The sequence below is a fragment of the Anolis carolinensis genome, chromosome 6, assembly GCF_035594765.1.
Source record: "Anolis carolinensis isolate JA03-04 chromosome 6, rAnoCar3.1.pri, whole genome shotgun sequence".
NCBI classification, from domain to species: Eukaryota; Metazoa; Chordata; class Lepidosauria; order Squamata; family Dactyloidae; genus Anolis; species Anolis carolinensis.
In genome coordinates this window covers 89,530,727-89,553,614 of record NC_085846.1, presented here as the reverse complement: position 1 = coordinate 89,553,614, position 22,888 = coordinate 89,530,727, and the positions used below count along the sequence as shown (strand labels likewise).

At 40.2% G+C, this 22,888-nt stretch overlaps 1 protein-coding gene across 9 annotated transcripts in view; it reads left to right on the top strand.

Annotated features, from left to right (window-relative positions):
• Positions 1–22,888, top strand: part of phf14 (PHD finger protein 14) — a 154,012-nt gene that overhangs the window by 55,504 nt on the left and 75,620 nt on the right. For all 9 annotated transcript variants that reach the window (XM_062957826.1, XM_008112580.3, XM_008112575.3 and 6 more), the window contains 2 exons: positions 6,848–6,898; positions 7,016–7,137. In XM_062957826.1, coding sequence (XP_062813896.1) covers positions 6,848–6,898; positions 7,016–7,137 — 173 coding nt within the window. The remainder of the gene's footprint in view (positions 1–6,847; positions 6,899–7,015; positions 7,138–22,888) is intronic.

The window sequence follows — 22,888 nt, the reverse complement described above, 5'->3', positions numbered from 1 at the left end:
TGTTTGCACTGGTACCTTTTATTTGTTATGACTAAAACATAAATGTTGATGTTGTTGAAGTATAATTAACTCACTCCAGATTCAACATATTGTTTATATTGCAATTTTATTTTGACGCAGAAGTCAGTATACTCTTTTAATATTTGTTAGACAAGTATGGGCTGCGTAAGAGATGTAGAAATAATTCTTCCCAATGAAATGTAAAGTTCCATTGTTAGTATTGATCTCATCAGCAAAAAGCTACCCAAGAATTGATCAAGCATGCCATATATGATATACCTCACAACCTCTGAGGATGCTTGCCATAGATGTGGGTGAAACGTCAGGAGAGAATACTTCTGGAACATGGCCATACTACCCAGAAAACACACAACAACCCTGTGATCCCGGCCATGAAAGCTTTCAACAACACACCTACTGACTGACTTCCTGATCCTCTTGACATGATATATGTTTTGCTCTTTAGTGATATAACTATGTTTTTCACATATAATGGAAACCGAACATCAGCCAACCAAATGGCTACAGTTTCCACGTTTTTCTGTTTTACTAATATTTCCATTCTGGAGGGGGGGGTGTGTACCATTTCGTGCATTCTGAATGAACGGCACAAAACAAAAACACGAATTAAACAAATGAGATGAATTTCGGGCCCATGACAACTAAATATAGCTTGCAGAGCAATTAGCTAATTCTCTTTTTGTAGACAAGTTCATTATATAAATTGATATGTTCAGCTAAGGAATTAAATATTTCTTAATACCACTTTAGCCTGTAATAATTTTGTTTTTTGCTGTGAAGATGCAAAATAGGTGTCATTTATTGGTTGCAAAGAATAGGTATGCTTTGTTTTCAAAGTAATTTAACTTAGGGTAGAGGATAGGGCTCAACTATATCCCATTTTTCAGTGTAAAATCATTTCCAGAGCTACTGACAGAAATCACCCTTACGATAATAAAATCAACAAATAAAAGAGAAAGGAACCATGAACAAACTGGACATTAATTTGAGCAATTTCAAATATTCTATCACAGATGTTTACAGTCTTAATAATTAAAAGCCTGAGAAATTCAAACTATTTTGCTAAATCTATAGGGTATTGAAGTGTATACTGGTGAATTTTCATAGGAAGAGCTCTGTTTGCCAAATGACTTTGAGATAGCAGCTTCTCAAAAACTGAAGACTGCCATTCTTGACTTAGTGTGCAGTGTTCCGTGGGCTGTTTGATTTTAGTGTCTTAGAATGAGAAGCACAGACTTCAGTCACATACTCGCTCATTCAACTTAAGACATCTAACCACGTTTTCTTCAACATGCTTCAAATTATGCTCTGAAAAATTAAAAACTCTTCTACAGCAGTTATTTAGTCTGAATGGAGGACTAGGAGAAGAAGGTTGCTCATTGTTTTGCTGATCAAACAGTTTCTGACATTAGAAATACATTATTTTACCTGGGGATAGAATTGTTCCTCTATACTCAGTCATTCATTAATTTTATAAAATTATTTAATCCTTAGCCTTTTCTGTATTTGGAGGCATTGAATTCTCCATACCTATATTAAGTATTTTAGCTTTCATTAAAGGCAAGGGAAAATGTAGTAATAATAACAAAATTATATATCATTACACTGATGATTGTAGAGGAGATACATATTAAGAAGACAGTGATAAAAGCTAAACATTACTTTGTACATATACAAATGTACATTTAGATGGAGATTATGGCAGAAATTATAAGTTAGGGAGAAATGTAGTATATTAGACTTAACTTGTACCTTATTTTTAATGCATTTTGTTGTACCAAAAATATATTAGAAATGTTCTGACTGAAAACATTTTATGAGACACATGTCTACACACAAGTTTCTTTCTTGTCTTCTCACAGCTAAATTGTCTTTACTCTCACCAATTCCTGTGAATTATTTCCCATTTTTATTTGACCAAAGTTCTTCCTGCCCTAGGCCTTGACACTTTTCTTTTCTTAGCCAAGTTTGCCTTTCACTTGCCTCAGGAAAGCCAAATGATTTGTTGCTGTTTCTGACACCTTCCTCCTGAGAATATGTACAGATATCAACTACTGCGAATATCACAGCAAGTGAATGAGTATGAGGTAGTTCAAATGTTTCCCTGAATAAATTTGGAACAACTTAGTACATGCCTCTAATTATGCATTTGTATTTTTTTTGGCTTGCATTCTCCTCCGCTCTGACTTTAAAACAACTCTTTTAGAACAGCCAACCTTCGTTATAACAGTGACATGCGATCAACCTTCAGTAGAATGTCACAAGGTCTAATAATGTGGTGCAGATAGCATCTTTAGAATGTCAACCCAAGGGCAGCTGTAGATGAAAGCCCATCCACAGATGGTCAAAATTTTCATGTTGCAAGTCTAAATTAATTATGTGTGGTTTTAATTAAAAAGAAATATAAAAGTACCAGGTGCTGTAACTATGGCCCTAGAGCTAAAATCTAAAGGAGGGTGGGGGATCATGCTGATGAGCTTGAGCTGGTACATATATGTGCTACAGAGAAAATCCAATAATGCTTGACAACAAGGCACGAGTACAACAACCGTGTATGTGAGATATTTTTTATGGCTTAAATTGCTCTGTTGAAACCTTAATTTTAGGGGGATGAGAACCATCTTGCACAATGAACATAGGTCTTTGTCATATTTCAACAATATGGACAAATGCATTCTGCCCTTTTGGATTAATACAGGGTCATAAGGCATAGGAAAATAGGCTGCAGTGTCATGAAGACCTATTCTTTAGCCCTAACAACAGCAAATAAATCTTACTTCTCTGTCATGTTTACAGACGGAATTAGATTTGTGCACTAACCCTTTACCTCCTTGGAGAAAAGATGTGATATAAATTAAATAATAGATAAAAATAACAATTTCCATCTTGGCTAGTAGTTAGGGGGTGGAAGAATTGTTCACCTTTTTATGTTTATAAGGAATGTTTCCTCAGTAAGAAAGTGGTGTAAAAGGTCTGTCATAAGATTCTTGTTTTTAAAAGGCCCTTATTTGATTGTAGTAACATCAAGAGACTATACACGATTTCTAATATTTCACTTTTGGCCAGGCAAACTGAGCTGGAGCAGTTGCAGACACTCCTAATACCCACATAAATTACAATAAATCATGCAACAGGAAAATATAGAATGATAGAATTAGATTAGACTGTGAGTCCAACCCCCTTCCTTATAGGAATATACAATGTATTTTTTTATTTACTTTATTTATATCCCACCTTTCTCCCTGTGGGGACTCAAAACAGCTGTACAACTAAAGTACTTGTAAAAGATGGCATCTAATCTCTGCTTAAAGACATCCAAAGAGTCCACCACTCTCTGTCCAACAGCTCTAAGTTCATTCACATGTACATTAATACACAAGACATCCATACAACAGGTAGATGCACACATATAGGTGCACAGTGGGTGGAGTTAAGAGGTTGATAAAGTATGTAAAATATACAATTTGAAATGCTTGATTGTACTAGATCAGTCATGGGCAAACTAAGGCCCAGGGGCCGGATACAGCCCCCTGGGTGCTTACCTCAGGCCCTTCTCATTTCCCCTGTCCTCTTGGCAGAAGGACATGGCAGCCTGCTGCATCCTCATGCCAAAAAGATGTAGGAGGAAGCCACGTAGCAGCTGAAAGCCCTCTGAAGTGCTCTCAGCCACCTCCTCCCAGCATAAGGACGTGGCTCCAACATTAAGCGGGAAGGACAACTCAAGAAGGCACACGATGGCTGAGAACCCTCCAGACCACTCTCAACTTCTGCCTGTCTTGCCCTATCTCTGGCATAATGCCAAGGGTACAGGGCAAGCAGCCTTATACTTATGCCGGGAGGACAACCTGAAGATGACCCAGGCCCTGCCCTGGCCCCACACCCTCCCAGGTCCACCCCAGCATGTGCCTGGCCCCCTTCCCTCCTGTGTGATTTTCTACCTTTGATACAAAATGACTTTTCTGGGCTTGGCTTTCTGACTTACGATGATCTTAAGGTGAATCTATCACAGGGGTTTCTTGGCAAGATTTGGTCAGAGGTGATTTTCTAAGATCACCCAGTAGGCAAGCAAAGCTTTGAACCCTGTTCACCAGAGTTTTAGCTGACAACCAGCAAATCTTTCCTGGAAAAGGTTGTCCAGTCCATTCTAATAAAAACCATTGTTAGCTGAGATGATCAGGTCATAACAGTTCTAGCGGGTAGATTTCTAGACCTTTCTAAACAAAGAATTGCTAGATTTTTGAAGAAATTGAGAAAGATTATAGTATCATAGCTAAGCCTTTATGTTGCATTTTTAAATACTCAAGAGTATTCATTCCCAGACAATACACTAGCGTAAATGGATGTTGACTGGTTTTAAATAGGCTTTTTATGCAAACCTAACAGAATGTTATTTAGTTCACTGCTTTGTTCTTTTTAGTTGGTTTCCTTCGCATGACATTGTGAGTATAAACTAAATTAAATTATGTTGCACTACCAATTGGCAGTGTTAAAGTACTTGCCACTTCTGGTGTGATAACCATTCCATCTGCTATATGCCAGTAGCCAGTGAAAGCAGATGGTGTTGCACTTTGTGGAAATATGTCACAGATTTCCATTTTTATAAAAGGAGCACTCATATATACAATTTGTTTTTCATGCTTGGTTGTTTCATAGCTTTTTTAAAAAAAGAGTTGGTATTTCCATATGTCTGTGAATGCTTATATATCATTAGCATGGTAACTTCAGGACTATCTGCTAATAGCTGTTGGCAGCAGCATGTTTCTGCATTTCTACCCACATTAATCTAAAACTGTATAACTTGACATAAGGAGTTGACTTAATTGCCCTAGTTAACATTGAACAGTTGGAGTTCCCTAAGTTTAGAAACACTTCTTGTATTTAACTATGATTGAATACCCAAAGATCAGAGTTTCGACTGAGACTTGCTTGGATTCCCAGGCATGAATCCCTTGAGTCACTCAGCAAAGGTCAATGTACATAAAATACCTGCTTAGACCTCCTCCCAGGCCACATTCAGCATGCTGTTGAACACAGATGCCTTCTGTGCTCCATTGAATTATTTTTTTCATATAATATACACAGGATCAGGTATTTCCATGCATACAGGAACACATTGCAGCAGGGCCTCACTTATTGTCCCCTGAGAGAAAATGCAGGGTACATAAACTAGCAATCACATTATTATTATTATTATTATTATTATTATTATTATTATTATTATTATTATTATTATTTATTCCTTGCCCACCTCTTCTCATGGCAGGTTACAAAATAATTAAAATACATAAACATTGTAAAAATACCACAAATACGCATGTTAACATGTTTTTCTATTAAAAATACATATTAAAACATATTTCTATAAAATACTTATTAAAATACACAAAACAGATTAAACAAAGGACACATGTTTAGAATTCATAATAATAATAAGTATTCCATATCAGAAGACTTATTGCACCACGGTTTCATCAGGTATTCCCTCCACTGCTGAGACTATCAGAGTGAAATAGCAGCTCACCTTCATCGTGTTTAGATCCATCTCCTTATGGCCTGCTGCTATGTGTCATACAAATGTGAAGAGCTTTGAATAAAATAAATAAATACAGTCTCAGCCCAAATAAAAATAGAATGCTATTTCATATAACAGTAGTCTCAAAGGTCTCAGAAGTCATAAAAGACTCTGTTTAGGCACACTGAGTGGAACACATTTGGCAAAAGTAACTCAAATAAAATGATCACCCATTACTGCCCGGAATGAATCTTGAAAAGCAGCTCCAGCTGCATCTCTAATGCTTCATGGCAACTCTCTTTAGAAATTCAAGATATTAAATTAAGTTTTGAAAGTAATTTGAGGAGACCTGCTGTACAAAGAAAACTAAGTTTAAATTCCCAATGGAAATGAAGCCCTAAAAATATTCAGAAACCTTTGGTAAAAACGAAGATGGGTATGAGGCAAAACTTAGAGCCATTAAATGATTTAGATAATATATCTTATTGAAATCAACATGGCTTACATTAAGTGAAAAGTTGTCTATACTTGGTGTGCAGGTACCATTTAGAAAATCAATTAGTCAGAAAGGAAATTCTGTTCATTGAGCCCTTCAAAGTTTAGGATCAGGAACATGTTATTTGTAGTGAAATCTGAATTGGAAATCCAAAATTGTTACAGTACAGTATACAGCCAGAACTTTTCAACAATTAATACTGTGAGCAATATACCTGAACTGTGATTAGGAATATGCACCATTTGTACGGTGAAGCACTCCAGTGTGGTTGTTTTAATTTTAAGCGAAGACTTAGGGCTCAAATCGGTCTCAACCGTGAAAATCCACTGGATGATTTTAGGCAGGTCACTCTTTTAATCTTAGCGGAAGGCCATGGCAAATTTCTGAATAAATCTGGACAAGATAGCCCAGTGATAAGTTTTGATGAATTAGAATGACCTTAAATGCACATAATAACGAAACTGTTTGTAAGCAACTTAGAGCCTGTCTGAGCTGCTCAATAAAAACTACTGTTGAGTCATCTTAAGACTTAAGTCATTCTTTCTCAACCACAGCCTTCCGTGACCTGAAGTAGAGAGGTGATGAATGCCATTTGCTTTGTTACTTGGTTTTCTGAGGCTATGTTTTTAAATGGATACATTGAAGAATTACTGAATTAACAAAAGCTACCTTTACGGTATTTTTGGAGGCAAGGATTTGTTTTGAATCTTGGTCATGTTAAATCTTGGATTACTCCATCAATTTCTATGACCACCAGAAGCTTGATTTATTTTGTTTAAGTTGAATGATAATTAATTTTAAAATATGTTTATTTCTAGAGAACTAGAGGACGAAAACGAAGCTATTTTCCTGAAGAAGAAAAACCTGAGGTTGGAACATTACAATTTTGTTTATTTTAAGCTAAATTGATTGAAATGTTGATATTTAGATCAACAGTGTTGTAAAAACTAAAATTTCCTACCTCTTCTGTTTTCCCCTACTGATAGGAACGTATTCCTAGAGAAAGAAGACAGAGACAGTCTATGCTACAAAAGAAGCCCAAATCTGAAGATTTAAGAACTGAATGTGCAACATGTAAGGGAACTGGAGACAACGAAAACCTAGTCAGGTAGGTTTAATGCCACGGTCTTTTCTTACAGGTACTCAATTTTCATTAATTTTTCATGATGATTGAAATGAATGAACTCTTTAAACAGAACACTTTTTTCCTTTAAAAGACAAATATCTGATTACTTCTGAAATAATGGTTTGATCTACTTATTGACTTATCACATATTCTTACATGGACACTCTAGATGCAACTGAACAGAGTGGTATTTCTAACATAAAATCTGTCAGTCAGGCTTGCTTGCTTTTATTTATATTCTGCCTTTATCCCAAATTTGGACCCAAGATGGCTCACAGGTAAAATTAGTTAAAACAATACAATAATTCTGTATTGCCAAAATAAGTTGCCAGGAGATTTACCAGATGACATAAAAATAACCAAGCAAATTATTTCGGAAGCACACTACAAAACCATCTACTGATCTTCCACACAGGATAATTTCAAGAGAAGTTGACACAAAAATGTTAAGACCATTGTAAAACCTTTCTTTAAAATGTCCAGATGTTTTATCTTACTGCAAATTGAGGAATGCCTCATAATTATCTATTTTCTCCTCTGATGAGCAGTAGTAAAGATCTCACCTGCTAAGATGTTAAAAGTAAGCTTTTTGATTCAGACTTCAGACAAAAATGCTGCGATAATCAGATAATGAATTGTAGCTGTTAACTGCTAGTGGCCAGTTGAGTAGTTTTTCTTTGGTTTTTAAACTGATTTCTGTTTCTGAAAACAGAAAGATTCCAGATGTTTTAACTTGAATTTTGATGTCAAATAAAAATATATTATGGTCAGAATTTTGCTCAGCTATTAAGATATGTACTTCCTGGATTCCCCTGGAACTTTGGAGATAAGCGTGAAAAGAAACATGGCAAGAAACAGATGTAAAAATTGTTTTCTCACAAGTGAACTAATGAAGTAGGACGGTGTGTGCTACTGTGGTAATTCAGCACCCCAAGTCATTCATAACAACGTATTAGCTATAATTCCTGCAACCCACATTGCCTCATATATAAAATATTTCATTTGAAATGTAGAATCTTACACATTGACTAAAACTTCTGGTGGGTTTTGCTATAAAGATTGAGCTAAGAAGAATGTAGATGTGCAGTCAGACATACATTTCTGTAAATTTCACATAGTGATACAAAGTTATTTATTCAGAATGAAAGATTTCAGATACTCATTTTAATTGTGTGTGTGTGTGTGTGTTTTTCTCTCAAGGATTTCAAACTGCCGTGAGATCAGGTTAAATATTTGTTTTGTTTGCAAAATGTGGTACTTCAGTAACAATTTAGTAGTAGGAGCTGTTGTTACATATGTGCCCTTTCTAAACTAGGCTATTATGTGCAAAGCACAACATCCTCTGTGCATTGTGAAGCAGTTTATTTCAGATGCCTTGATTATAGTGCTGTGACTCTTCATTGTCAACAGTCCTCATATGTTTTGTTGCCAGCAAGTGTCTGAGCATAATTTAGACAAAAAGTTAGATATTTACAAGATCGTGAGAGTAATTTCCTCCTCAGCATTGTTTCCAACCCAGTATTCCATGTGCATGCTTCGGACTCTATTAAATGAGTCCCCAAAAGAACAAACTAAGTTTTTATTTTAAAAAAACAAACTCTTGACATTGGCAGCAAGGCATTCCTGGAACTTTGTGTGAAACATATACTTTCTGAAAGTCAACTATGTACCTAAAAGCACTACAGCTTGAAAATTTATGCCACTATAGCTATCTAACTAATATCATGGCAACATAATTTATTGTAATATTTCAGTTTATAAGGGTACTTTGATGAAACCAAAATGACAAATGTATGACAAACAGATTATTTGTCAAGGACAGAACGCCACAAGATTCAAAGTAACAGAGTTTATTAGATTACAGAACTCAAAAATGCCCGTAAAAACACAAGGGCCAGGCAATTTTTGCCTTTAGGAGCAAAAAGGGGACAAAAGTAAATGTTCAAAAGATAAACCGGATTAAACCGGAGTTTAATCCGGGTAAAAACAAACTGCTTGCTTCAGCCTAGGTATTAACAGAACGAAAGCCAAGGAACAAAAGATACAAAGAATGCAACTAATTGGCAGCAGATTCCTCTCTACTGCCAACACTGTGCTTAGAGTAACTTGCGTCGCTCCCACACACACACAGTAGACAGGATCTCCAACACGAGCAATTCAGCCAAGGATTGTAGAAGTAGAGTAGACCAGTTCCGTTCCGTAGATCAAAGCCAGAAGCAGACGTTTGTAGTTTTTCCAAGTCCAAGAAGGGGGGAAGACAAGCCGTGGTCAGTTCAGTCCGGGTTCTCAAAGCAGGAGATGGCGTCCGTCAGAAAGACGACGGAAGGTCAAGCTAATAAGAGTAAGCACAGGTTTGCACAAACAAATGCCCACACAATCCCTCCCGCCGTCTGACCCTGGATTCCAATCAACTTACGTCTCAGCACAGGAAAGTACACAAGTCTTCAGGGAAGCGTCCCACACACACACGGATCCCAAGCGTTTGCCCAGATTACCTTGCCTGACGCAATTTGCAATTGCTCCCAAGCCCCATTTTATGCCAGTTACAAATCTTCATCACTGTCAGCTGTCCTCCTTAACCCGGGCGTTTCCTCATCACTTTCCTCGTCAGAGCTGGAACACCTCTGACTACGCCCAACAGCATCTCCAGCTGTGGATCCCGTCCCATCCCTCCAGCTAAGCCATGGGTCTAATCCTGAAGGTCCCCATTCATCTTCTGCCCCATCATGGCCAGTGGCCCCCAATTCCTCCCTTACCCGAGTCCAATCCATCTCATCCTCCTCTGAGCTAACCAGCCCCTCCTCCATTCTCTCCGTAAACCCTTCGAAAGATTCTTCGTCAGATGGTGCTGCAAATATGTCTCGCAGTCTTTTTCTCTCTCGCTCCTCGAGAGTATCTGACTCCCGAGGAGTCTTACGCCCACGTCTGTCAGTAACAGAGCCATGAGGCTCAATCATAACACTATCCCCTCTCACAAAGGCCTCCTCCCCCGATGGCGGAGAAGTGGCAGTGATACCCTCCGCTATAGCACCACGACGACTAGAGGTATCAAGTTTCAACAGCGAACGATGAAAGACTGGATGGACCTTTAAACTAGACGGTAAACGCAAACGAAACGCAACGGAAGAAATCTTTTTAACGATAGGAAAGGGACCCAAATACCGAGGCGCAAACTTTCCCCCAGCCTGTTTAATATGTTTGGAAGATAACCACACCAAATCCCCTTCTTCCAACTCCTCCCCTGCCTGCCTGTGGCGGTCAGCCTGAGTCTTCTGCGTTGCCTTAGCTTCCAACAGTAAGCGACGGGCAACATCATGCAATGCAGCCATTTCCGTAGAGCGGTACACAGGGTCCGAAGAGACCACATTGGTCGACGGCGCCACACCTCCCCGTGGGTGAAAACCATAAGTTAGCTCAAACGGCGTATGCTGACTAGATGTGTGCACCGCATTGTTGTAAGCAAATTCCGCCACCGGTAGCCACTTCACCCAAGCCGTGGGTTGATCTAAACAAAAACAACGCAGATATTGCTCTAAAAGCCCATTAACCCGTTCCGACTGTCCATCCGTTTGCGGATGAAAGGCTGAAGAAACGTTTAACTTAGTCCCCAAGCACTCATGGAAATGTTTCCAAAAGCGTGACACAAATTGCGGAGCCCTATCTGAAATAATCACCTCGGGTGCTCCGTGCAAACGATAGATGTGCTTAGTAAATAGTAAGGCCAACGTAGGGGCCGCCGGAATGGTTGAACAAGGAATAAAATGAGCCAGTTTACTAAATAAATCCACCACCACCCAAATACAAGTATAACCCCCAGACTTAGGCAAATCTGAAATGAAATCCATGGAAATGATTTGCCATGGCCTGTCCGGAACAGGTAAAGACGACAACAACCCTCTAGGGCGCCCAACAGGCGTCTTACTCTGCTGGCAAACGGCGCAGCTGTCACAAAAGCGCAGAATGTCTTGCCGCATCTTTGGCCACCAATAGCTCCTGGTAATGAGCTGCACGGTCTTGAATCTGCCAAAGTGCCCAGCCATGGGTTCGTCATGGTGGGCTCTAATCACCTCCAACCTGAGGGCCCCCACTGGTACGTAGACCTGCCCCCTGCGTACCAATACTCCGTCTTGATCTTGTAGATGCGGCAGTATGGTACGGTTACCTGCTGAGAGCAACATCAGTTGCTCCTGTGTCCACACATCATCCCTCTGAGCCTCAAGGATCTGGTCATGTAACCCGAGCTCATTATCTACAACACACAGAGAGGCAGTAGGCAAGATGGTCTGACATACAACCTGCTCATTGGTCTTAAACTCCGGCTTGCGGGATAAAGCATCGGCCCGCAAGTTTGCCTTCCCCTCTACGAACTGCACCTTGAAGTTAAACCTGGAGAAAAACAAAGCCCATCGGATTTGACGCTGGTTTAACTTCTTTGCGGTTTGCAAGTGCTCTAAATTCTTGTGATCAGATCTGACCACGATCTGGTGCCGTGCCCCTTCAAGCCAGTGCCGCCACACCTCAAACGCCACCTTAATCGCCAACAACTCCTTCTCCCATATGGTATAGTTCTGCTCGAAGGGTGTTAGTTGCCGCGAGTAAAATCCACAGGGACGCAAGGTCCCTGAGGAATCCTTCTGAGACAATACAGCCCCCAACGCGTAGCTAGAAGCGTCCGCTTCTACCACGAACGGTTTGTCAACATCAGGATGGGTTAGTATGTTGTCCGATTGAAAACTAGACTTAAGTTGTAGAAACGCCTCGTGAGCTTCCCGCCCCCACACAAATGGCTGTTTCTTGCGCAGAAGCTGCGTCAAAGGTACCGTGAGCTTTGCAAAATTCGGAATAAACTCCCGGTAGTAATTAGCAAAACCTAAGAACCTTTGTACATCCTTCTTAGTTTTCAGCTCCTGCCATGAGTTGACGGCGTCAACCTTATGTGGGTCCATTTTAAGTTCCCTACCTGACACTACATGACCTAGGAACTCCACTTCAGGCACATGAAAGACGCATTTGGAAGCCTTGGCGAAAAGCCCATTAGCCCGCAGTCGGTGCAGAACCTGCTTGACATGTTGACGATGTTCTTTCTCGTCCTTAGAAAAAATCAAGATATCATCCAAATAAATCACTAAAAATTGGTCAATTAGGTCCCTGAACACATCGTTCATGAACCTCTGGAAGACCGCAGGAGCATTACAAAGCCCAAAAGGCATGACTCGGAACTCGTGGCATCCGAAACACGTGTTAAATGCCGTCTTCCATTCATCCCCTTCCCGTATACGGATTAAGTTATAGGCCCCCCGCAGGTCAAGCTTGGTAAAGACCTTAGCCCCTTGCACCCTTGATAACAGTTCCGAGATTAAAGGGAGCGGGTACCTATCCCGAATGGTGTATTTGTTTAGGATCCGATAGTCGCAGACCAGCCTAAGTTCCCCAGTCTTTTTGGCTACAAAGAATACTGGTGCCGCAGTTGGAGAACTAGATGGGCGAATAAACCCCTTGGCTAAATTTTCATCTAAAAACTCCCGCAAAGCTTGCCTTTCTGGTACAGTCAAGGCATACAGCCTCCCTGCTGGCAGTTTCGCACCTTCTGCCAACTTGATGGCGCAATCATATGGCCTGTGCGGTGGTAATTTGTCCGCTTCTCTTTTACAAAATACATCAGAGAACTCCCCATACTCAGCAGGCACTCCCTCCATATCAGCATGAGTAACGTTTAGAGTGCAACAATCCTGCCTCTTTAAGATCACTTTACGTGTTGCCCAATCCACTTGTGGGTTTACTACAGCTAGCCAATCCATCCCCAGGATCACATCATATCGAGGCAAGCTCGTAATATCCCACACAAACGTTCCCGTTACTCCCTGCACCTCCCACGTTACTGCTGAGGTTTCCTGGTTAACCACCCCAGTCTCCAGCAGTCTCCCATCTGCTCCCTCCACCCACACGTCGCATGCCTTGCGCACTCTAGGAATGCCATGCTTCTTAGCAAACTCAATATCTACATAGGAGACCGTAGCTCCTGAGTCCAGCAGTGCCAGAGTAGAAACAAGTTCCCTTCCCCCAACAGATAATGTAATGGGTACGAAAACATGCTTCCTCCCCTCAGTTGACTGCTTGAGGAGCCCTAGTGCGTTGGACTCACGTCGCACTAGGGCTGGCCTTTTCCCGAAAGCTGGGAAGGTTTCACATTACAATTTTTGGCAAAATGCCCAGCATTCCCACAGTACAAACACAAGCCCAGCTGCCTCCTACGGCTCTTTTCCTCTGTAGACAGTTTTTTAAAGACCCCAAGCTCCATGGGCTCTTCCCCCATCACCACAGGTGCCCTGGTTACATGCATGGGTGGCGCACACATTGCTTTTGAGTGTTTACGAGCCTCGAACCTTGCGTCTAAACGCAGCACCTTAGCTACTAAGGCGTCCCAGCTTTCAGCCGGCTCCAAGCGTGCTAATTCATCCTGGAGCATATCACTTAACCCGGCAGTAAATAAAAGCATGAATGCATTCTCCCCCCAATCCAGCTGGTGGCGATACAGGTTAAACTTATTTAAGTAATCCAAAACAGTCCCCTTTCCCTGTTTCAACCGATACAGGGCCCACCCAGCGTTCTCCGTGCGGAGAGGATCCCCAAAAGTATCAGTTAACAATTTTTTGAAATTATTCAAATTGTCCTTGACTGGGTCATTTCCCAAAATTAAATTAGTGGCCCATTGTCCTGCGGGACCGGTCAACAAACTCAAAATAAAAGCCACCTTGCTAGTGTCAGTAGGAAAAGCATGAGCACTGAGCTGGGAAAAATAAAGCTCCACTTGTGCCAAAAAGGTTGGCAACTTGCACCTGGTTCCGTCAAAGCGTTCAGGAGTCAAAACATGTCCTTTCACAGCAAAAGCTGTTTGGCTTACGGTAAAGGCCGTTTGCAATTGGTCTACTTTGGCTCTTAACTCATCCATCGTCTTCCTGACGGGTTTATTGCTGCAATAAACTTTTTATGGGCGTCAGGCAATCTGTCAAGGACAGAACGCCACAAGATTCAAAGTAACAGAGTTTATTAGATTACAGAACTCAAAAATGCCCGTAAAAACACAAGGGCCAGGCAATTTTTGCCTTTAGGAGCAAAAAGGGGACAAAAGTAAATGTTCAAAAGATAAACCGGATTAAACCGGAGTTTAATCCGGGTAAAAACAAACTGCTTGCTTCAGCCTAGGTATTAACAGAACGAAAGCCAAGGAACAAAAGATACAAAGAATGCAACTAATTGGCAGCAGATTCCTCTCTACTGCCAACACTGTGCTTAGAGTAACTTGCGTCGCTCCCACACACACACAGTAGACAGGATCTCCAACACGAGCAATTCAGCCAAGGATTGTAGAAGTAGAGTAGACCAGTTCCGTTCCGTAGATCAAAGCCAGAAGCAGACGTTTGTAGTTTTTCCAAGTCCAAGAAGGGGGGAAGACAAGCCGTGGTCAGTTCAGTCCGGGTTCTCAAAGCAGGAGATGGCGTCCGTCAGAAAGACGACGGAAGGTCAAGCTAATAAGAGTAAGCACAGGTTTGCACAAACAAATGCCCACACAATCCCTCCCGCCGTCTGACCCTGGATTCCAATCAACTTACGTCTCAGCACAGGAAAGTACACAAGTCTTCAGGGAAGCGTCCCACACACACACGGATCCCAAGCGTTTGCCCAGATTACCTTGCCTGACGCAATTTGCAATTGCTCCCAAGCCCCATTTTATGCCAGTTACAAATCTTCATCACTGTCAGCTGTCCTCCTTAACCCGGGCGTTTCCTCATCACTTTCCTCGTCAGAGCTGGAACACCTCTGACTACGCCCAACAGCATCTCCAGCTGTGGATCCCGTCCCATCCCTCCAGCTAAGCCATGGGTCTAATCCTGAAGGTCCCCATTCATCTTCTGCCCCATCATGGCCAGTGGCCCCCAATTCCTCCCTTACCCGAGTCCAATCCATCTCATCCTCCTCTGAGCTAACCAGCCCCTCCTCCATTCTCTCCGTAAACCCTTCGAAAGATTCTTCGTCAGATGGTGCTGCAAATATGTCTCGCAGTCTTTTTCTCTCTCGCTCCTCGAGAGTATCTGACTCCCGAGGAGTCTTACGCCCACGTCTGTCAGTAACAGAGCCATGAGGCTCAATCATAACATTATTACTGAGCTTGTTCTATTTCAAAATTATTTGATTTGCAGTTGTCTTCTGTAGTTTGTTTAAAAACTCATAGCGTTTCTATGTGAAAAACTTTGAATTTACTCCTTATGACTCTAACTTTCCGGAAAGTTTTACCGGCATTGCATTTAAGAGATATCATTGGTTTTGGAAAGAATATATATTGGGAATGGCCGCTCTTTTCAAGGAGCCTTGTCATTCCAGCAAATACTGTTATTAAATTCACCTCTTTTATTCAGCAACCCAAACTGTTCCCAGTTCTACAATCTATCAGTAGGGGGGCTTTGTTTTAAGACAGTACTGTCTGTTTTGTTTTTTAAGGGTCACAAGAATGGTTTCTGTTCTGTCTCTCAGCAGTGGCCAAATGTATTATTGATTAAACTGATCTTGCTTCTCAGACAAAGACTGTATTTAAGAGGATGTATGTGATCAATTGAAGTCATATGCCCCAAGAAACCTCTCATTTTATGTGAAAACTTCAGAGCATTACTGAAGCTCGCTTGCTATTTTTCTTTCCACAAATCTGGGCATGGTTCTTACAAAATAAATCTAAATGATGGTGCTTCCCTTCCCATCATTTTAAGGTTAATTAAAAATAGCATTAGCTGACGCAGGATTTGTGAATATCATCTCAAATATTAAATCATATAATGTATTGTAGGATCCCCCGGTGGCGCAGTGTGTTAAAGCGCTGAGCTGCTGAACTTGCAGACCGAAAGGTCGCAGATTAGAAATCGGGGAACGGAGTGAGCGCCCGCTGTTAGCTCCAGCTTCTGCCAACCTAGGAGTTTGAAAAATGCAAATGTGAGTAGATCAATAGGTACCGCTCCGGCAGGAAGGTAACGGTGCTCCATGCAGTCATACCGGCCACATGACCTTGGAGGTGTCTACGGACAACGCCAGCTCTTTGGCTTAGAAATGGAGATGAGTACCAACCCCCAGAGTTGGGCACGACTGGACTTAACGTCAGGGGAAACCTTTACCTATAATGTATTATGTAATGCTATGTATTTTTTGTAGGTATCTGATAGTAGGTGGCTATATATGAATGAAAGACTTAATCTTGATCCAAACAAGATTTAATTATATTTACAACTTAGAAGGAAATGCTCACCTTTATTTTGTTGCTGTTCTATGCCTTCAAGTCATTTCTGACTCATGGCAACCCTAAAACAAACCTATTACTATTTTTGTTTTTGGGTTATAAATGTTATTTCCTAATTGGTTCTTTCATAAAAAACATGGAAAAAGTTTATTAAACTGCAAAAACTTTGTTCTTGCTGGACATCCTGCAGCACGTGTTGCTAGTTTTCCCATGAATATTTCATAAGAGTCTCAAACACTTCAACATAGTTTGTGGCAGCCACAAAAATGAAGTTTCTGGAGCATAACAACTACTTTCAAAGTAAGTACCACAGAATTAAATAGGAAATAACACTTTCAAACCAGGAATAGAAAAAAAATGTTACATAGTTTGATTTTAAATGTGGAATTTACAATATTTGGATCTTAATATCAGTGTGGTATCTCTTATTTTGGTTTGCCGTCCTTGTTATCAATCAAAACACCTTTCAAACTTTAGCTCTGTGCATCAAGATCATATAATGTGAATTTTCAGGAAACCACTATTGGTGACTTTTCCTACTTATTTGTTGTATTAGAGATTTTCCAGGCAAGGATCCAATTCAACACCAGCAGAGCAAAAAGTCCCTGCTGTTGTAGTTCAGCAGGATTGGCACAGAAAGGTTGGCAGTTCGAATCCGGGCAGTGGGGTAAGTTCCCATCTGTCAGCTCCAGCTTCCCATGTGAGGACATGAGAGAAGCCTCCACAGGATGGTAAAACATCCACGTGTCCCCTGGGCAATGTCCTTGCAGACGGCCAATTTTCTCACACAAGAAGCAACTTGTAGTTTCTCAAGTCGCTCCTGACCTGAAATAAAACCCCCACAGGCCAGTGACTTGGATTGCTCAGGGTTTTTTTTTAAGTAAATGATAATAACTCATTTATCCACTTCCAAAAAAAGGGAGAAACACTGAAACTGTGTTTCCATAGATGGCTGTAGCAGGAGGAGGAGAAAACCACTGACATGGCAGTTGTGAAAGAAGTTCAGAATAGGAGAAATAAAAGCTACTCCAAGCTAGCAGATTTAGGGAGCCTTACCTTGCCATTGCTGAGCAAAAAGTACAACACAACCTATCAGTTAACAAAGCTGTGGGAAATGCTACTCCCACTGCAAAGAGGATCAATATAGCAGCGTGAGCAAGCATGCTGCTTGCCCTTGGTAAGCCACTGTTCTCTTAGAAGCTGGATTACCAGCTATAATGTTTGGCATACTTCTGAGGGTATTTCATAAATCAGATTTTCACACTTTTAACACTTTAACATCCTAAGAGGAAACTTAAAATAAAAAATAAGAGTAAAAATAAAAAATAAACATATGGAGCAATAACAAAAAGATTACAGTTATTTTTAATGCTTAGGAAGACCTAAGCAGAAGTTCAAATATTTTAACACTGCTGGGAATGTGTACATAATGTACAGGCATGGCAAGGCCTTCTTTACAACTGCTGTGAAATTTTATACATGGATCACTTTGTAGACCTTTCCATTATCACTGAAAACTACTAACCTACTGTTTATGACCTGCTTTGTTGGGATATATTTTTCCTTTAACTGGTTTATTTTGATTTGTTGCATAGCATCCATTTTCCAAACAAAGAAACACCAAACCTGTAGAAGAATAGAAATAATTATCAACCAGAAAACACATTTCTAAGTTATTTTTGTACATTTACAAAGTAACATACAGATAAATAACTGATGAAGCTGCCAGATGAAAGACTGAGTTATTCCCCAGGGAAAGCTTTTATGATAGGATACATTTAATGTAACTACCTCAAATTTAAATATTAGACATATTCACAAAGAGTGAAATTTGCGCAAAAGAAAATTCTGCAATATCAAAAAAGTTGTTGGTGGTCCTCAGAAATACTTCTTGTTGTTGCTGGAAAATGGTAGTGAGGGAATCCTTTACCTTGACCCTGCAAGTCTGTATTATTATTATCGTTTAGAAAAATGGAAAAATAGAATGGAATATTTTCCTTTTGAATGATAATTTTTTTAAATGTTTAAGACAAAATACTCATACATTATATTTCCCCCTCAAACATATATAGACTACTTCTAAAAAGTTGGATGAAGATAATTTTTGGATAAGATTGTGTACAGAATCTCACATTGCAATTCTTTATGTAAGTTTCCTTCTCCTAGTTCTGTTATGGGAATGAGTGCTTTATATTGGGTTGGTCATAAGGAGAACTACATGAGACAAATTATTTTACTTTGTTTAATTAAATTTGATACAGTAAAATCTTGGTAAACCGAGCCCCGGTGAACCGAGGCTCTGGCTTATCCGAGTGGCCGTTGCCCCCCCCTCCCCCTCCCAAAGGAGTCCTTACCCCTTGGAAGGAACCCATGAGCACCACTGCCTAGCAGCGCTCATGGACTGCTTCCCAAGGGGCGAGGGCTCTGCTCAGGGAAGTAGGCCACAAGCGCAGCTGCAGCAGCGATCGCGGACTGCTTCCTCTGGCCTCTCCCTCTCCTCTCGTGAGAAGGAAGAGGCGGGGCGCATCCCTCTCACGAGAAGGAGCTCCTTCTCGCGAGAGGAGAGGGAGAGGCAGGAGGAAGAGGCCCGCGATTACTGCTACTGCAGCAGCAATTGTGGTCTGGGCCCAAGTGCTTGGCGCTTGGGCCTTTAGAGAAGTGCGAGCATGTCGCTGCTTAGCAGCACACCTCATGCTTCCCTGGGTCCAAGCGCCTGACGGAGGGAGAAGTTTTCTCCCTCCGCTAGGCGCCTGGGCCTACAATCTGGGTTATCCAATTAATCCGGGTAAGCCGAGTTGGGGTCTGCCCGTTTAAATCGGATAACCAAGACTCTACTGTATTTCTTTCTGCATTAATTTGATTTTGGTTATTGTTTGTTTTGGGAGTGTTTTCCTCTTTCTCATAAACAGGCAAAACCAATGAGTCTTCTTGTAGTTCAGATGTTTTTCAATCATTTTGTAACAAATAATAAATTTATATAAATATAATTACTTTTAATTTGTAATTAAAACATGATAATTTTGTGCCAGGCAGGGTTATACATATTATGTTTGTAAAGTAACCAAGTGTCTTTGAATCCATTTTGGAATGCCTGAATTGGCATTTATGTGCAAACTGAGATATTTTGGAGATGGAGTCCAAATCTAAACAAGAAATGCATGTTTCCCTTTGCACCTTAATTTTATACAGTATTTAATAACTTTGTGCAGGAAATAAATTTTGTGTATATTGATTTATTAGAAAACAAAGGCATCCTTATTTCAGTCACCAACATGGACAGTTTTGTATTTTTTAGTATTTCAGATTTTGGAATTCCAAATAGGGGATGCTCAACCTATCATTTGTAAATTATTATAAATACAGACATCAGAGATGAATAAGAGTTGTTGGTAGCTTAAGGGCCCCTGGTGGTGGCGCAGTGTGTTAAAGCGCTGAGCTGCTGAACTTGCAGACCAAAAGGTCCCAGGTTCAAATCCTGGGAGCGGAATGAGCGCCCACTGTTAGCCCCAGCTCCTGCCAACCTAGTAGTTCGAAAAAGAACCCATGCAAATGTGAGTAGATAAATAGGTACCGCTCCGGTGGGAAGGTAACGGCGCTCCATGCAGTCATGCCGGTCACATTACCTTGGAGGTGTCTACGGACAACGTCGGCTCTTCGGCTTAGAAATGGAGATGAACACCAACCCCCAGAGTCAGTCATGACTGGACTTAACGTCAGGGGAAAACCTTTAGCCAAAAATACATTAATGAGTATTAAAATGACAGAAATTAAAAGAGTTCCTGACATATTCTGGACTAGCACTGTATTATTTAATTGTTTTTTAATTTTTGTATTGCGCTTTTAAAACGATGACTAAAGTGTGGGATTGTTAGGTGCCTTGAGTCCCCACAGGGAGAAAGGCGGGGTATAAATAAAGTTAATAATAATACTAATACTAATAATAATAATAATAATAGCAATAACAAACCTTAGTACAAACAAAACACATGTTTGCAAAGTAGCTTAATTGGGAGAAAAGATAATATTGTTGAAGCTTTTGCTCTTTCTTTAAATAACTCTGGGATGTAATTGAAGAATACTATTCATGATATATAGGAAAACCTTTTAAATACTAAAAGTGGAATTAGAAAATACAGTGCAACAGACAATGATGTCTCTGGTCTCAAGCCTTTGTCTTTGGTATACTGTCAGGAACTTATGAATGTGGCATACTTTTTCTCTGGAGCTGCAAAAGCAGCAAGCAGTTTCTCTAATTCCCGCTGACTTTTGTATCTGCAATGAAACCATACTAAGGGAATACATAATGGAAGCAATGAGTTGACATTGCAAGATTGTGTAGTAAGTGACTTTTACCACTGCACATAAACAGAGCAGTTATTCTAAATCATAGCAGCGGTTTCAGTCAGATAACCACTAAAATCACTGCACTGTGGTCTGCTGAAAATGCCATCATCCTTCATCTGCCACATTAAGCCCAGGGAGAGCAGGCAGTAGTAGTGCCTGCACTTCTGTGGAGAGGGATGAGCCCTGAACCAAGTGAAAAGATGTTCTGGAAGAATAGTAACCTTTCCTATGATGAGTGCCTTTTCCATTACATTTTTGACACAAAATGCTGCCAAATGATTTAACGGTGACATTTTGTTTTGCTGACTTTCCTCTTTTCTCATTAAAAAGAAACAAAAGTTGGAGTAGGAAGCGAATGAGTGGCCAGGCATTCAGAATTCTGTTTCAGGCATCCTCGATTTAAGATTATTAGAAGTAAGGTCTTCTGCGGTCCCACAAGTAGTGGATTTTATATTATTCTTTTTTATTGTGTGTGTGTGTTTTTTAATGATCTCTAGTGGTATCAAAGCCATAGCTGTTTTAATCACACAGTTCTGTTTACTCATATTTAAGTGCCATTGAATTCAGCAGTGTTTATTCCCAGGTAAGTATACTGCAGTTTAAGTTTATTTTGTATTTTTGTATCCTTTTAATTAGTATTCACAAATACATCACATGTGAAACCTATGACACCTGGCTCCTCTGTGCTTATCTCTAAGCACTTTTCATTGTGTTATGTGTCAGCTGTTATGGAAGAAAGCATTGTAGTGGTACCCACAGTATCCTAAAGAGTCACTCCTACCAGAAGGAAGCTTTTTCAAGCATAAGACACAATTCCATGATGATTAATAAAGAACTGAAATTTATCTGCCTCTAAAACTATATTGATAGACAGAAAAAGTACCTGTCTTTTTGGCAACATCTTTTGAGAGCTGATGGGACATTCTTTTTATGTTGTTCAGTTTATAAAACAAGCTCTACTCAAAAGTACATCCTCAAGGAAGTTTGAATTGTATTAAAGGAGAGGAAGGTGCCACTTGGCCTCACACAAGATCGGCTCTTACAGCCTTCCATGCCTTGAGGCTGAATATCATAGAATCATAGAGTTGGAAGAGACCTCGTGGGCCATCCAGTCCGACCCCCTGCCAAGAAGTTGAAAAATCACATTCAATGCATCCCTGACAGGTGGCCATCCAGCATCTGTTTAAAAGCCTCCAAAGAAGAAGCCTCCACCACACTCCAGGGCAGAGAGTTCCACTGCTGAACAGCTGTCACAGTTAGGAAGTTCTATATCTGCACCATAGAGCCACTTACATAAGCACTTTGCATGACTAGTGCCCTGATTTTCCAAGTTTCTGATTCTGGTGAGTTTACATGCTTATGGCTAGCTTCTAGCATTTATTTATTTATTTATTTATTTAATACATTTATATCCCGCCCTTCTCACTCCGAAGGGGACCCAGAGCGGCTTACAAATTAAATTTACATACAATATTATATTATTAGGATAGCACAATACTGGCAATAAATTACCACATTGTACTATATCTATATACTGTAATATTATTAATAATATTACATGTAATATATAATTAATATTATATTGTATTATTAGTATTATATTTTATAATAGTAGAAAGAATTCATCCCACAATGCATAGAAGTCTGATAACATAAGATTTTTAAATTATATTTTTATTTGGTTATGTAAATACAAAACATTTTCACAGTCACCTTTACAAAAAATAATCCCATATGTTCTCATAAAATTCTGACGATTCCTGTTTTCCTATCCTTTACAATTCTATACTTATCTACTACTAATATTTATCCAATTTTCCCTCTCCCACTGGGAACAGTTGTACCTCTGCTTTATGTATTTTATTTGTTCGATTATGAAGATTGATTCAATTCCTTCTATTTTCCTTTCCCTTTTACTCTGGCTATAAGCCGTTTGACTGATAGGATAAGTGACAAATAAGGTAGTCCTAATAACTCAGCCCCTTTTGTGATTCTGATTTGCATTGTGGGCTAGTTCCACTGGACTGGTGTTTCGGGGGGGGGGGGGGGGCTCTTCTCTTTTTAGAAATTGATGTCTCTTCCCAGTTTTGCAAAGAGATACCACTGGAC